Below are 14,553 nucleotides of genomic sequence, written 5' to 3' on the forward strand. Positions count from 1 at the left end.
TGTTGGTACTACTTTGGTTAATGTTGTGTATTGTTGTACTACTGTTGTTAATGTATTGTGTTGTACTACTTTGGTTGATGTTGTGTATTGTTTTACTACTGTTGTTAATGTATTGTGTTGTACTACTTTGGTTAATGTTGTGTATTGTTGTACTACTGTTGTTAATGTATTGTGTTGGTACTACTTTGGTTGATGTTGTTTGTTGTTGTACTACTGTTGCTAATGTATTGTGTTGTACTACTTTGGTTGATGTTGTGTATTGTTGTACTACTGTTGTTAATGTATTGTGTTGTACTACTTTGGTTAATGTTGTGTATTGTTGTACTACTGTTGTTAATGTATTGTGTTGTACTACTTTGGTTGATGTTGTGTATTGTTTTACTACTGTTGTTAATGTATTGTGTTGTACTACTTTGGTTAATGTTGTGTATTGTTGTACTACTGTTGTTAATGTATTGTGTTGTACTACTTTGGTTGATGTTGTGTATTGTTTTACTACTGTTGTTAATGTATTGTGTTGTACTACTTTGGTTAATGTTGTGTATTGTTGTACTACTGTTGTTAATGTATTGTGTTGTACTACTTTGGTTAATGTTGTGTATTGTTTTACTACTGTTGTTGATGTTGTATTGTGTTGTACTACTTTGGTTGATGTTGTGTATTGTTGTACTACTGTTGTTAATGTATTATGTTGTACTACTTTGGTTAATGTTGTGTATTGTTGTACTACTGTTGTTAATGTATTGTGTTGTACTACTTTGGTTAATGTTGTGTATTGTTGTACTACTGTTGTTAATGTATTGTGTTGTACTACTTTGGTTGATGTTGTGTATTGTTTTACTACTGTTGTTAATGTATTGTGTTGTACTACTTTGGTTGATGTTGTGTATTGTTTTACTACTGTTGTTAATGTATTGTGTTGTACTACTTTGGTTGATGTTGTGTATTGTTTTACTACTGTTGTTAATGTATTGTGTTGTACTACTTTGGTTGATGTTGTGTATTGTTGTACTACTGTTGTTAATGTATTGTGTTGTACTACTTTGGTTAATGTTGTGTATTGTTGTACTACTGTTGTTAATGTATTGTGTTGTACTACTTTGGTTAATGTTGTGTATTGTTGTACTACTGTTGTTAATGTATTGTGTTGTACTACTTTGGTTAATGTTGTGTATTGTTGTACTACTGTTGTTAATGTATTGTGTTGTACTACTTTGGTTAATGTTGTGTATTGTTGTACTACTGTTGTTAATGTATTGTGTTGTACTACTTTGGTTGATGTTGTGTATTGTTTTGTACTACTGTTGTTAATGTATTGTGTTGTACTACTTTGGTTGATGTTGTGTATTGTTTTACTACTGTTGTTAATGTATTGTGTTGTACTACTTTGTTGATGTTGTGTATTGTTGTACTACTGTTGTTAATGTATTGTGTTGTACTACTTTGGTTAATGTTGTGTATTGTTGTACTACTGTTGTTGATGCTTGTATTGTGTTGTACTACTTTGGTTGATGTTGTGTATTGTTGTACTACTGTTGTTAATGTATTATGTTGTACTACTTTGGTTAATGTTGTGTATTGTTGTACTACTGTTGTTAATGTATTGTGTTGTACTACTTTGGTTGATGTTGTGTATTGTTGTACTACTGTTGTTAATGTATTGTGTTGTACTACTTTGGTTGATGTTGTGTATTGTTGTACTACTGTTGTTAATGTATTGTGTTGTACTACTTTGGTTGATGTTGTGTATTGTTGTACTACTGTTGTTAATGTATTGTGTTGTACTACTTTGGTTGATGTTGTGTATTGTTGTACTACTGTTGTTAATGTATTGTGTTGTACTACTTTGGTTGATGCTGTGTATTGTTTTACTACTGTTGTTAATGTATTGTGTTGTACTACTTTGGTTGATGTTGTGTATTGTTGTACTACTGTTGTTAATGTATTGTGTTGTACTACTTTGGTTAATGTTGTGTATTGTTGTACTACTGTTGTTAATGTATTATGTTGTACTACTTTGGTTAATGTTGTGTATTGTTGTACTACTGTTGTTAATGTATTGTGTTGTACTACTTTGGTTGATGTTGTGTATTGTTGTACTACTGTTGTTAATGTATTGTGTTGTACTACTTTGGTTGATGTTGTGTATTGTTGTACTACTGTTGTTAATGTATTGTGTTGTACTACTTTGGTTGATGTTGTGTATTGTTTTACTACTGTTGTTAATGTATTGTGTTGTACTACTTTGGTTACTGTTGTGTATTGTTTTACTACTGTTGTTAATGTATTGTGTTGTACTACTTTGGTTGATGTTGTGTATTGTTGTACTACTGTTGTTAATGTATTGTGTTGTACTACTTTGGTTAATGTTGTGTATTGTTGTACTACTGTTGTTGATGTTGTATTGTGTTGTACTACTTTGGTTGATGTTGTGTGTTGTTGTACTACTGTTGTTAATGTATTGTGTTGTACTACTTTGGTTAATGTTGTGTATTGTTGTACTACTGTTGTTAATGTATTGTGTTGTACTACTTTGGTTGATGTTGTGTATTGTTGTTACTACTGTTGTTAATGTATTGTGTTGTACTACTTTGGTTGATGTTGTGTATTGTTGTACTACTGTTGCTAATGTATTGTGTTGTACTACTTTGGTTGATGCTGTGTATTGTTTTACTACTGTTGTTAATGTATTGTGTTGTACTACTTTGGTTAATGTTGTGTATTGTTGTACTACTGTTGTTGATGTTGTATTGTGTTGTACTACACTGGTTGATGTTGTGTATTGTTTTATTACTATGGTTAATGTTGTATGTTGTTGTACTACTTTGTTTAATGTTGTGTATTGTTTTACTACTGTTGTTGATGTATTGTGTTGTACTACTTTGGTTAATGTTATGTATTGTTCTACTAATGTTGTTAATGTATTATGTTGTACTACTTTGGTTAATGTTGTGTATTGTTGTACTACTGTTGTAATGCATTATGTGTTGTACTACTTTGGTTAATGTTGTGTATTGTTGTTACTACTGTTGTTAACTGTTTTATTATGTTGTACTACTTTGGTTAATGTTGTGTATTGTTTTACTACTGTTGTTAATGTATTGTGTTGTACTACTTTGGTTAATGTTGTGTATTGTTGTACTACTGTTGTTAATGTATTGTGTTGTACTACTTTGGTTAATGTTGTGTATTGTTGTACTACTGTTGCTAATGTATTGTGTTGTACTACTTTGGTTGATGTTGTGTATTGTTTTACTACTGTTGTTAATGTATTGTGTTGTACTACTTTGGTTAATGTTGTGTATTGTTGTACTACTGTTGTTAATGTATTGTGTTGTACTACTTTGGTTAATGTTGTGTATTGTTTTACTACTGTTGTTAATGTATTGTGTTGTACTACTTTGGTTAATGTTGTGTATTGTTGTACTACTGTTGTTAATGTATTGTGTTGTACTACTTTGGTTAATGTTGTGTATTGTTTTACTACTGTTGTTATTGTTTTATTGTGTTGTACTACTTTGGTTAATGTTGTGTATTGTTTTACTACTGTTGTTGATGTTGCATTGTGTTGTACTACTTTGGTTGATGTTGTGTATTGTTTTACTACTGTTGTTGGTGTTGTATTGTTTTTGTACTACTTTGGTTAATGTTGTGTATTCTTGTACTACTATTGTTGATTTTGTATTGTGTTGTACTACTTTGGGTGATGTTGTGTATTGTTTTATTACTATGGTTAATGTTGTATATTGTTGTACTACTTTGGTTAATGTTGTGTATTGTTTTACTACTGTTGTTGATGTATTGTGGTGTACTACTTTGGTTAATGTTGTGTATCGTTTTACTACTGTTGTTGATGTTGTATTGTGTTGTACTACTTTGGTTAATGTTGTGTATTGTTGTACACTGTTGTTAATGTATTGTGTTGTACTACTTTTTTTAATGTTATGTATTGTTCTACTAATGTTGTTAATGCATTATGTTGTACTACTTTGGTTAATGTTGTGTATTGTTCTACTACTGTTGTTAATGCATTATGTTGTACTACTTTGGTTAATGTTGTGTATTGTTGTACTACTGTTGTTAATGTATTATGTTGTACTACTTTGGTTAATGTTGTGTATTGTTTTACTACTGTTGTTAATGTATTGTGTTGTACTACTTTGGTTAATGTTGTGTATTGTTGTACTACTGTTGTTAATGTATTGTGTTGTACTACTTTGGTTGATGTTGTGTATTGTTTTACTACTGTTGTTAATGTATTGTGTTGTACTACTTTGGTTAATGTTGTGTATTGTTGTACTACTGTTGTTAATGTATTGTGTTGTACTACTTTGGTTGATGTTGTGTATTGTTTTACTACTGTTGTTAATGTATTGTGTTGTACTACTTTGGTTAATGTTGTGTATTGTTGTACTACTGTTGTTGATGTTGTATTGTGATGTACTACTTTGGTTAATGTTGTGTATTGTTTTACTACTGTTGTTATTGTTGTATTGTGTTGTACTATTTTGGTTAATGTTTTGTATTGTTTTACTACTGTTGTTGATGTTGTATTTTGTTGTACTACTTTGGTTAATGTTGTGTATTTGTTTACTACTATGAATAACGTTGTGTATTGTTGTACTACTTGAGTTGGTGTTTTATATTGTTGTACTACTGTTGTTAATGTTGTATTGTGTTGTTTTTCTTTGGTTGATGTTTAATATTGTTGTACTACTTTGGTTGATGTTGTGTATTGTTTTACTACTGTTGTTGATGTTGTATTTTGTTGTACTACTGTTGTTAATGTATTATGTTGTACTACTTTGGTTAATGTTGTGTATTGTTTTACTACTGTTGTTAATGTATTGTGTTGTACTACTTTGGTTAATGTTGTGTATTGTTGTACTACTGTTGTTGATGTTGTATTGTGTTGTACTACACTGGTTGATGTTGTGTATTGTTTTATTACTATGGTTAATGTTGTATGTTGTTGTACTACTTTGTTTAATGTTGTGTATTGTTTTACTACTGTTGTTGATGTATTGTGTTGTACTACTTTGGTTAATGTTATGTATTGTTCTACTAATGTTGTTAATGTATTATGTTGTACTACTTTGGTTAATGTTGTGTATTGTTCTACTACTGTTGTAATGCATTATGTTGTACTACGTTGGTTAATGTTGTGTATTGTTGTACTACTGTTGTTAATTTATTATGTTGTACTACTTTGGTTAATGTTGTGTATTGTTTTACTACTGTTGTTAATGTATTGTGTTGTACTACTTTGGTTAATGTTGTGTATTGTTGTACTACTGTTGTTAATGTATTGTGTTGTACTACTTTGGTTAATGTTGTGTGTTGTTGTACTACTGTTGCTAATGTATTGTGTTGTACTACTTTGGTTGATGTTGTGTATTGTTTTACTACTGTTGTTAATGTATTGTGTTGTACTACTTTGGTTAATGTTGTGTATTGTTGTACTACTGTTGTTAATGTATTGTGTTGTACTACTTTGGTTAATGTTGTGTATTGTTTTACTACTGTTGTTAATGTATTGTGTTGTACTACTTTGGTTAATGTTGTGTATTGTTGTACTACTGTTGTTAATGTATTGTGTTGTACTACTTTGGTTAATGTTGTGTATTGTTTTACTACTGTTGTTATTGTTTTATTGTGTTGTACTACTTTGGTTAATGTTGTGTATTGTTTTACTACTGTTGTTGATGTTGCATTGTGTTGTACTACTTTGGTTGATGTTGTGTATTGTTTTACTACTGTTGTTGGTGTTGTATTGTTTTGTACGACTTTGGTTAATGTTGTGTATTCTTGTACTACTATTGTTGATTTTGTATTGTGTTGTACTACTTTGGGTGATGTTGTGTATTGTTTTATTACTATGGTTAATGTTGTATATTGTTGTACTACTTTGGTTAATGTTGTGTATTGTTTTACTACTGTTGTTGATGTATTGTGGTGTACTACTTTGGTTAATGTTGTGTATCGTTTTACTACTGTTGTTGATGTTGTATTGTGTTGTACTACTTTGGTTAATGTTGTGTATTGTTGTACACTGTTGTTAATGTATTGTGTTGTACTACTTTTTTTAATGTTATGTATTGTTCTACTAATGTTGTTAATGCATTATGTTGTACTACTTTGGTTAATGTTGTGTATTGTTCTACTACTGTTGTTAATGCATTATGTTGTACTACTTTGGTTAATGTTGTGTATTGTTGTACTACTGTTGTTAATGTATTATGTTGTACTACTTTGGTTAATGTTGTGTATTGTTTTACTACTGTTGTTAATGTATTGTGTTGTACTACTTTGGTTAATGTTGTGTATTGTTGTACTACTGTTGTTAATTTATTGTGTTGTACTACTTTGGTTGATGTTGTGTATTGTTTTACTACTGTTGTTAATGTATTGTGTTCTACTACTTTGGTTAATGTTGTGTATTGTTGTACTACTGTTGTTAATGTATTGTGTTGTACTACTTTGGTTGATGTTGTGTATTGTTTTACTACTGTTGTTAATGTATTGTGTTGTACTACTTTGGTTAATGTTGTGTATTGTTGTACTACTGTTGTTGATGTTGTATTGTGATGTACTACTTTGGTTAATGTTGTGTATTGTTTTACTACTGTTGTTATTGTTGTATTGTGTTGTACTATTTTGGTTAATGTTTTGTATTGTTTTACTACTGTTGTTGATGTTGTATTTTGTTGTACTACTTTGGTTAATGTTGTGTATTTGTTTACTACTATGAATAACGTTGTGTATTGTTGTACTACTTGAGTTGGTGTTTTATATTGTTGTACTACTGTTGTTAATGTTGTATTGTGTTGTTTTTCTTTGGTTGATGTTTAATATTGTTGTACTACTTTGGTTGATGTTGTGTATTGTTTTACTACTGTTGTTGATGTTGTATTTTGTTGTACTACTTTGGTTGATGTTGTGTATTGTTTTACTACTATGATTAATGTTGTGTATTGTTGTACTACTTGAGTTGGTGTTTTATATTGTTTACTACTGTTGTTAATGTTGTATTGTGTTGTACTACTTTGGTTGATGTTGTGTATTGTTTTACTACTATGATTAATGTTGTGTATTGTTCTACTACTTGAGTTGGTGTTTTATATTGTTGTACTACTTTGATTAATGTTGTGTATTGTTTTACTATTGTTGTTGTATTTTGTTGTACTACTTTGGTTGATGTTGTGTATTGTTTTACTACTGTTGTTGTATTTTGTTGTACTACTTTGGTTGATGTTGTGTATTGTTTTACTACTATGATATATGTTGTGTATTGTTGTACTACTTGAGTTGGTGTTTTATATTGTTGTACTACTGTTGTTAATGTTGTATTGTGTTGTACTACTTTGGTTGATGTTGTTTATTGTTTTACTACTATGGTTAATGTTGTATATTTTTGTACTACTTTGGTTAATGTTGTGTATTGTTGTACTACTGTTGTTAATGTTATATTGTGTTGTACTACATTGGTTTATGTTTAATATTGTTGTACTACTTTGGTTGATGTTGTGTATTGTTTTACTACTTTGATTAATGTTGTATGTTGTTGTACTACTTTGGTTAGTCTTGTGTATTGTTGTACTACTTTAGCTGATGTTGTATATTATTGTAGAACTTTTGTTAATGTTCTATATTGTTGTACTATTCTTGTTAATGTTGCGTATTGTTCCACTACTTTGGTTAATGTTGTATGTCATTGTACTATTCTGGTTAATGTTGTGTATTGTCCTACTACTTTTGTTAATTCTGTATATTGTTGTACTACTTTGGTTAGTGTTATGTTTTGTTGTTTAACTTTGTTTTGAGGTAGCAGTCAACTTGTGGTCTAATTTAGAATATTAAAACTATTAATCTATGTAACATTCATAACAATAGTATAAGTTAACTAGCATACAACAGAATAATATCAGTGTATGTAACATACACCAGAATAGTATTAATTTATGTAACATAGATTTTTTTTTCTCATTTCCAGGGGTCAACAGGTCAAGCTAAAGCAGCAACTTTGTCTCATTTTAACCTCATTAACAATGGTCTGGTGTTTTACACCCGAATCTCAATACCTGGTGTGGTATGTACCATCTTTAATGTCAATACCATATTTAATGTCAATCATAAGAAAATTATTTGAAACGTGTTATGTAAATGTGAATTGGAAAGTGTTTATGAACACAGTGTTGTACTAAATCCACTAAGCCTGATTAAAAAGCAGATGTAATTTGTATATCTTGTCAGAAACATCTTGCCTTGATTTCTAGTTGTTGGTAGTTATTTGACATCACAATATGACATCAAGCTTATTTAGATGTCGTGTAACCTTGTTTCTCTTCTGCTCTATAAGTGTCAAATTTGATATAATTGTTGACAACCCACTACAGATAGTTGTTAACCATCTATAGTGATAGTTATATCATCTGTTTAACCATCTTCAAAGAGAGCTTTGTTTTGTCTATTTAACCAAATTTAGATATAGTTATTTGTTTTGTCTGTTTATCGATCTTTAGATATAGTTATGTGGTCTCTGTTTAAAAATCTCTAGTAATAGTTTTGTTTTGACTGGTTAATTATCATTAAAGTCAGTTATTTCTCATCTGTTGAACCATCTTCGTCTTGTAATGAGAGCTATATGTGTTTTGTTGAACCATCTTCGTCTTGTAATGAGAGCTATATGTGTTTTGTTGAACCATTTTCGTCTTGTAATGAGAGCTATATGTGTTTTGTTGAACCATCTTCGTCTTGTAATGAGAGCTATATGTGTTTTGTTGAACCATCTTCGTCTTGTAATGAGAGCTATATGTGTTCTGTTGAACTGTCTTCGTCTTGTAATGATAGCTTAATGTGTTTTCTTGAACCATTTTCCACTTCTAATGATAACTATATGTATTCTAGTGAACCATCTTCAACTTCTAATGATAGCTGTGTGTTTTTTGTTGAACCATCTTCGTCTTGTAATGAGAGCTATATGTGTTTTGTTGAACCATCTTCGTCTTGTAATGAGAGCTATATGTGTTTTGTTGAACCATCTTCGTCTTATAATGAGAGCTATATGTGTTTTGTTGAACCATCTTCGTCTTGTAATGAGAGCTATATGTGTTTTGTTGAACCATCTTCGTCTTGTAATGAGAGCTATATGTGTTTTGTTGAACCATCTTCGTCTTGTAATGAGAGCTATATGTGTTTTGTTGAACCATCTTCGTCTTGTAATGAGAGCTATATGTGTTCTGTTGAACTGTCTTCGTCTTGTAATGATAGCTTAATGTGTTTTCTTGAACCATTTTCCACTTCTAATGATAACTATATGTATTCTAATGAACCATCTTCAACTTCTAATGATAGCTGTGTGTATTTTGTTGAACCATCTTCGTCTTGTAATGAGAGCTATATGTGTTTTGTTGAACCATCTTCGTCTTGTAATGAGAGCTATATGTGTTTTGTTGAACCATCTTTGTCTTGTAATGAGAGCTATATGTGTTTTGTTGAACCATTTTCGTCTTGTAATGAGAGCTATATGTGTTTTGTTGAACCATCTTCGTCTTATAATGAGAGCTATATGTGTTTTGTTGAACCATCTTCGTCTTGTAATGAGAGCTATATGTGTTTTGTTGAACCATCTTCGTCTTGTAATGAGAGCTATATGTGTTTTGTTGAACCATCTTCGTCTTATAATGAGAGCTATATGTGTTTTGTTGAACCATCTTCGTCTTGTAATGAGAGCTATATGTGTTTTGTTGAACCATCTTCGTCTTCTAATTAGAGCTATATGTGTTTTGTTGAACCATCTTCGTCTTGTAATGAGAGCTATATGTTTTGTTGAACCATTTTCGTCTTGTAATGAGAGCTATATGTGTTTTGTTGAACCATCTTCGTCTTGTAATGAGAGCTATATGTGTTTTGTTGAACCATCTTCGTCTTGTAATGAGAGCTATATGTGTTCTGTTGAACTGTCTTCGTCTTGTAATGATAGCTTAATGTGTTTTTTTGAACCATTTTCCACTTCTAATGATAACTATATGTATTCTAGTGAACCATCTTCAACTTCTAATGATAGCTGTGTGTATTTTGTTGAACCATCTTCGTCTTGTAATGAGAGCTATATGTGTTTTGTTGAACCATCTTCGTCTTCTAATGAGAGCTATATGTGTTTTGTTGAACCATCTTCGTCTTGTAATGAGAGCTATATGTGTTTTGTTGAACCATTTTCGTCTTGTAATGAGAGCTATATGTGTTTTGTTGAACCATCTTCGTCTTGTAATGAGAGCTATATGTGTTTTGTTGAACCATCTTCGTCTTGTAATGAGAGCTATATGTGTTCTGTTGAACTGTCTTCGTCTTGTAATGATAGCTTAATGTGTTTTCTTGAACCATTTTCCACTTCTAATGATAACTATATGTATTCTAGTGAACCATCTTCAACTTCTAATGATAGCTGTGTGTATTTTGTTGAACCATCTTCGTCTTGTAATGAGAGCTATATGTGTTTTGTTGAACCATCTTCGTCTTGTAATGAGAGCTATATGTGTTTTGTTGAACCATCTTCGTCTTATAATGAGAGCTATATGTGTTTTGTTGAACCATCTTCGTCTTGTAATGAGAGCTATATGTGTTTTGTTGAACCATCTTCGTCTTGTAATGAGAGCTATATGTGTTTTGTTGAACCATCTTCGTCTTATAATGAGAGCTATATGTGTTTTGTTGAACCATCTTCGTCTTGTAATGAGAGCTATATGTGTTTTGTTGAACCATCTTCGTCTTATAATGAGAGCTATATGTGTTTTGTTGAACCATCTTCGTCTTGTAATGAGAGCTATATGTGTTTTGTTGAACCATCTTCGTCTTGTAATGAGAGCTATATGTGTTTTGTTGAACCATCTTCGTCTTGTAATGAGAGCTATATGTGTTTTGTTGAACCATCTTCGTCTTGTAATGAGAGCTATATGTGTTCTGTTGAACTGTCTTCGTCTTGTAATGATAGCTTAATGTGTTTTCTTGAACCATTTTCCACTTTTAATGATAACTATATGTATTCTAATGAACCATCTTCAACTTCTAATGATAGCTGTGTGTATTTTGTTGAACCATCTTCGTCTTGTAATGAGAGCTATATGTGTTTTGTTGAACCATCTTCGTCTTGTAATGAGAGCTATATGTGTTTTGTTGAACCATCTTTGTCTTGTAATGAGAGCTATATGTGTTTTGTTGAACCATTTTCGTCTTGTAATGAGAGCTATATGTGTTTTGTTGAACCATCTTCGTCTTATAATGAGAGCTATATGTGTTTTGTTGAACCATCTTCGTCTTGTAAAGAGAGCTATATGTGTTTTGTTGAACCATCTTCGTCTTATAATGAGAGCTATATGTGTTTTGTTGAACCATCTTCGTCTTGTAATGAGAGCTATATGTGTTCTGTTGAACCATCTTCAACTGCTAATGATAATCATGTGTTCTGTTGGACCATTTTTTTCTTGTAATGATAGGTGTATGTGTTCTGTTGAACTGTCTTCGTCTTGTAATGATAGCTATACATGTTCTGTAGAACCAACTCCATCTTTTGATAATAGTTATATATGGTCAACTGAACCATTTTTATCTCCTAATAATAGACTGTTGTTTCATGTTTCAGTGGTAGTTAAATCTGGTTTATTGCACCATTTCATCATCTAGTGATGGGTATATGTTGTCTGTTGTAGACATCTGTTGACTGCATCCCTTTACCATTGTTTCATACGTTTGGCTCCTTAGCCGGAAGCATGGCAACCTTTGTTCATCGTAAAATGACTGTGTTTCCATCAGCTTTTTTTGACCCTTTAGCAACCCTTGAGGCTATTGAAAACGAACGGTAAGACCAAGTAGTAAAGTGTATTTTGTTTTATATATAATGTATGAACCATGAAGGTAACATTATGTTACAGCAACTAAATCATCACCTTCTTGGAGTTTTAGAAATAAATTATTCAGTGATGTATAGGCTGTGTTGTTTTTAAAACAATTACTCTTTCTGTTAGATGTACCATCATCATGATAACGTCCACTATTCTACCTAACGCTTGTTTCTTGTTAGATGTACCATCATCATGAGAACATCCACTATTCTACCTAACTTGTTTCTTGTTAGATGTACCATTATCATGATAACGTCCACTATTCTACCTAACGCTTGTTTCTTGTTAGATGTACCATTATCATTATAACATCCACTATTCTACCTAACTTGTTTCTTGTTAGATGTACCATTATCATGATAACGTCCACTATTCTACCTAACGCTTGTTTCTTGTTAGATGTACCATTATCATTATAACATCCACTATTCTACCTAACGCTTGTTTCTTGTTAGATGTACCATTATCATGATAACGTCCACTATTCTACCTAACGCTTGTTTCCTGTTAAATGTACCATCATCATGATAACGTCCACTATTCTACCTAACGCTTGTTTCTTGTTAGATGTACCATTATCATGATAACGTCCACTATTCTACCTAACGCTTGTTTCTTGTTAGATGTACCATTATCATGATAACGTCCACTATTCTACCTAACGCTTGTTTCTTGTTAGATGTACCATTATCATGATAACGTCCACTATTCTACCTAACGCTTGTTTCCTGTTAGATGTACCATCATCATGAGAACATCCACTATTCTACCTAACAGTTATCTTTCCTTGTTAGGTGTTCTGTTGTCATGGGAACACCAACTATGTTCGTTGACATGGTAAACCATCCAGTTATTGACCAGACTGATCTATCCAGCCTTAAAACAGGTAAATAAATATTTCAGCTATGTTTGTACAAACACTAGAACAAATGTTTGTCAGTAAATCAACATAGGTACAGTTTACACTTGATAATTAATTAGGTAGTTTAATAAGTTTACATGTTATATAAACAAGAGAAATGTTTATCATTTGGTTTTTCTATAGAGATCTCAATATGTTTGATACCCCAGATATATTCATTTCTCTTTATTCCTTCATACAAATACTCTCCCATGAGTGTTTCTCACAACCACTTGTATATGACCACTTAAATATAAAAAAGTTGCATTTGTTTGGTTTGATTTTGTTTTCTTTTCCTTCTCCAGCTGTTACTGGAGGAGCCCCATGTCCCGTGGAGCTGTGGAGACAAATAGAAGAAAAGATGAAAATAACAAACATCATTGTAATATGGTCCAGACTTTATAAAAATAATTTATTACCCGAATAGGTCTTTCAGTTAGCTGTTTTCACGTGTTTATAGAAAGTACATGCGATATATAAAGATATAATACTCTGGAGTTTAGGTGGATCTGTAGGAATGTTAAACACATTATCCAAAATTATTTCTGTGTCAAACAGCTTGTAAGTCCATAATAGTCTATACAAACATTTAAACAAAATTAGTAGCAAATAGCTTGATGGTTAAGGGGTGCTCAACTTGGAATCTGATTCTCGTAGGTTCGAATCACCAAACATGTTCGTCCTATAAGACTGCTGACCAGTTCAGCTACCTAAGTGTTGATTTACCAGAATGAGATGGGACCGAGGGTCAAAGAGTTGGGAAGGAAATATGTCAATATTTATTTAGTTCCTTCAGGGGCTCTCTTTTATCAGGTCATCCATTAAGTAATGTCCGATTTTAGGTTCAGAAAAAGGAAAAGAATTTTAATGTTATTTAATGGATCTTCCATTATTATTAATTACTTCCTGTCAACGATTCACAAGCTTCTGAATGTCACTTCTATAAAAAATTATTGGGATTTAGAGGAAAAGAATGTAGAGATGGTAGTTTTGACATCTTCATGTGTTACAAGCTGTTTACCATCAGGATAGTTCTGTAAACTTCAGAATGGATGATAATCAGATGGGACAAAGTCTGAAGAATAATGAAGATGTGGAAGTTTTTCCCAGTCTAGATCTTCAGTCTTTACAGATGTGATTCTTGTTGTATGGGGCCATGAAGCGCTCTAACTGTTTACAGTAAAAGTCTGATGTAATCGTTACATTGAGTGACAGCAACTCAAAGTGAATCACACCAACAATATCCCACCAAATGCTTAATAAGACCTTCCTCTGGTGCAGGTCCATTTTGGGCTCTGCTTTAGCCAGTTTACCTGCACTGAAGCATTGTCTGCGGTGCTTAACATTTTTATAATATATCCATTTTTCATCTCCAGTCACTAACATGTCCAAAAATGGTGAGTTATGTTCACCAGAGTGAAGAAAAGTGAAAATGTCCACTCTTTCTCTAAGGTTGGCTTCTGTCAAATCATGTGGGACCCATTTTCCAAGTTTTGACACCTTCCTAAACTGTTGCAGATGATAGTGAACTGTTTAATGGGTTGAATTAAGCTTCTGTACTAGTTCTTCAAGTGTTACAACACAATCTTCATCAAGTGTAGCAAACAACAAGTCATCATTAAACTCAACAGGACGACCTGAACGTGGCGCATCACTTAAGCTGTAGTCACCTGATCTGAATTACTGAAACCACCTTCGACATTTTCTTTCATTAAGAGACCCCAAACCATGGGGTCGTGTAGTTTCTATTGCACT

General features: G+C 31.8%; 1 protein-coding gene across 1 annotated transcript in view; it reads left to right on the forward strand.

The window, feature by feature from the left end:
* The window catches only part of LOC143227922 (medium-chain acyl-CoA ligase ACSF2, mitochondrial-like), a 47,770-nt gene that overhangs the window by 23,036 nt on the left and 10,181 nt on the right, over positions 1 to 14,553 (forward strand). Inside the window, exons 2-5 of the mRNA XM_076459277.1 lie at positions 7,994 to 8,089; positions 11,706 to 11,854; positions 12,692 to 12,783; positions 13,104 to 13,180. Coding sequence (XP_076315392.1) covers positions 11,766 to 11,854; positions 12,692 to 12,783; positions 13,104 to 13,180 — 258 coding nt within the window. The 5' untranslated portion in view covers positions 7,994 to 8,089; positions 11,706 to 11,765. The remainder of the gene's footprint in view (positions 1 to 7,993; positions 8,090 to 11,705; positions 11,855 to 12,691; positions 12,784 to 13,103; positions 13,181 to 14,553) is intronic.

This window comes from Tachypleus tridentatus, chromosome 10 (genome assembly GCF_004210375.1).
Source record: "Tachypleus tridentatus isolate NWPU-2018 chromosome 10, ASM421037v1, whole genome shotgun sequence".
NCBI lineage: Eukaryota > Metazoa > Arthropoda > Merostomata > Xiphosura > Limulidae > Tachypleus > Tachypleus tridentatus.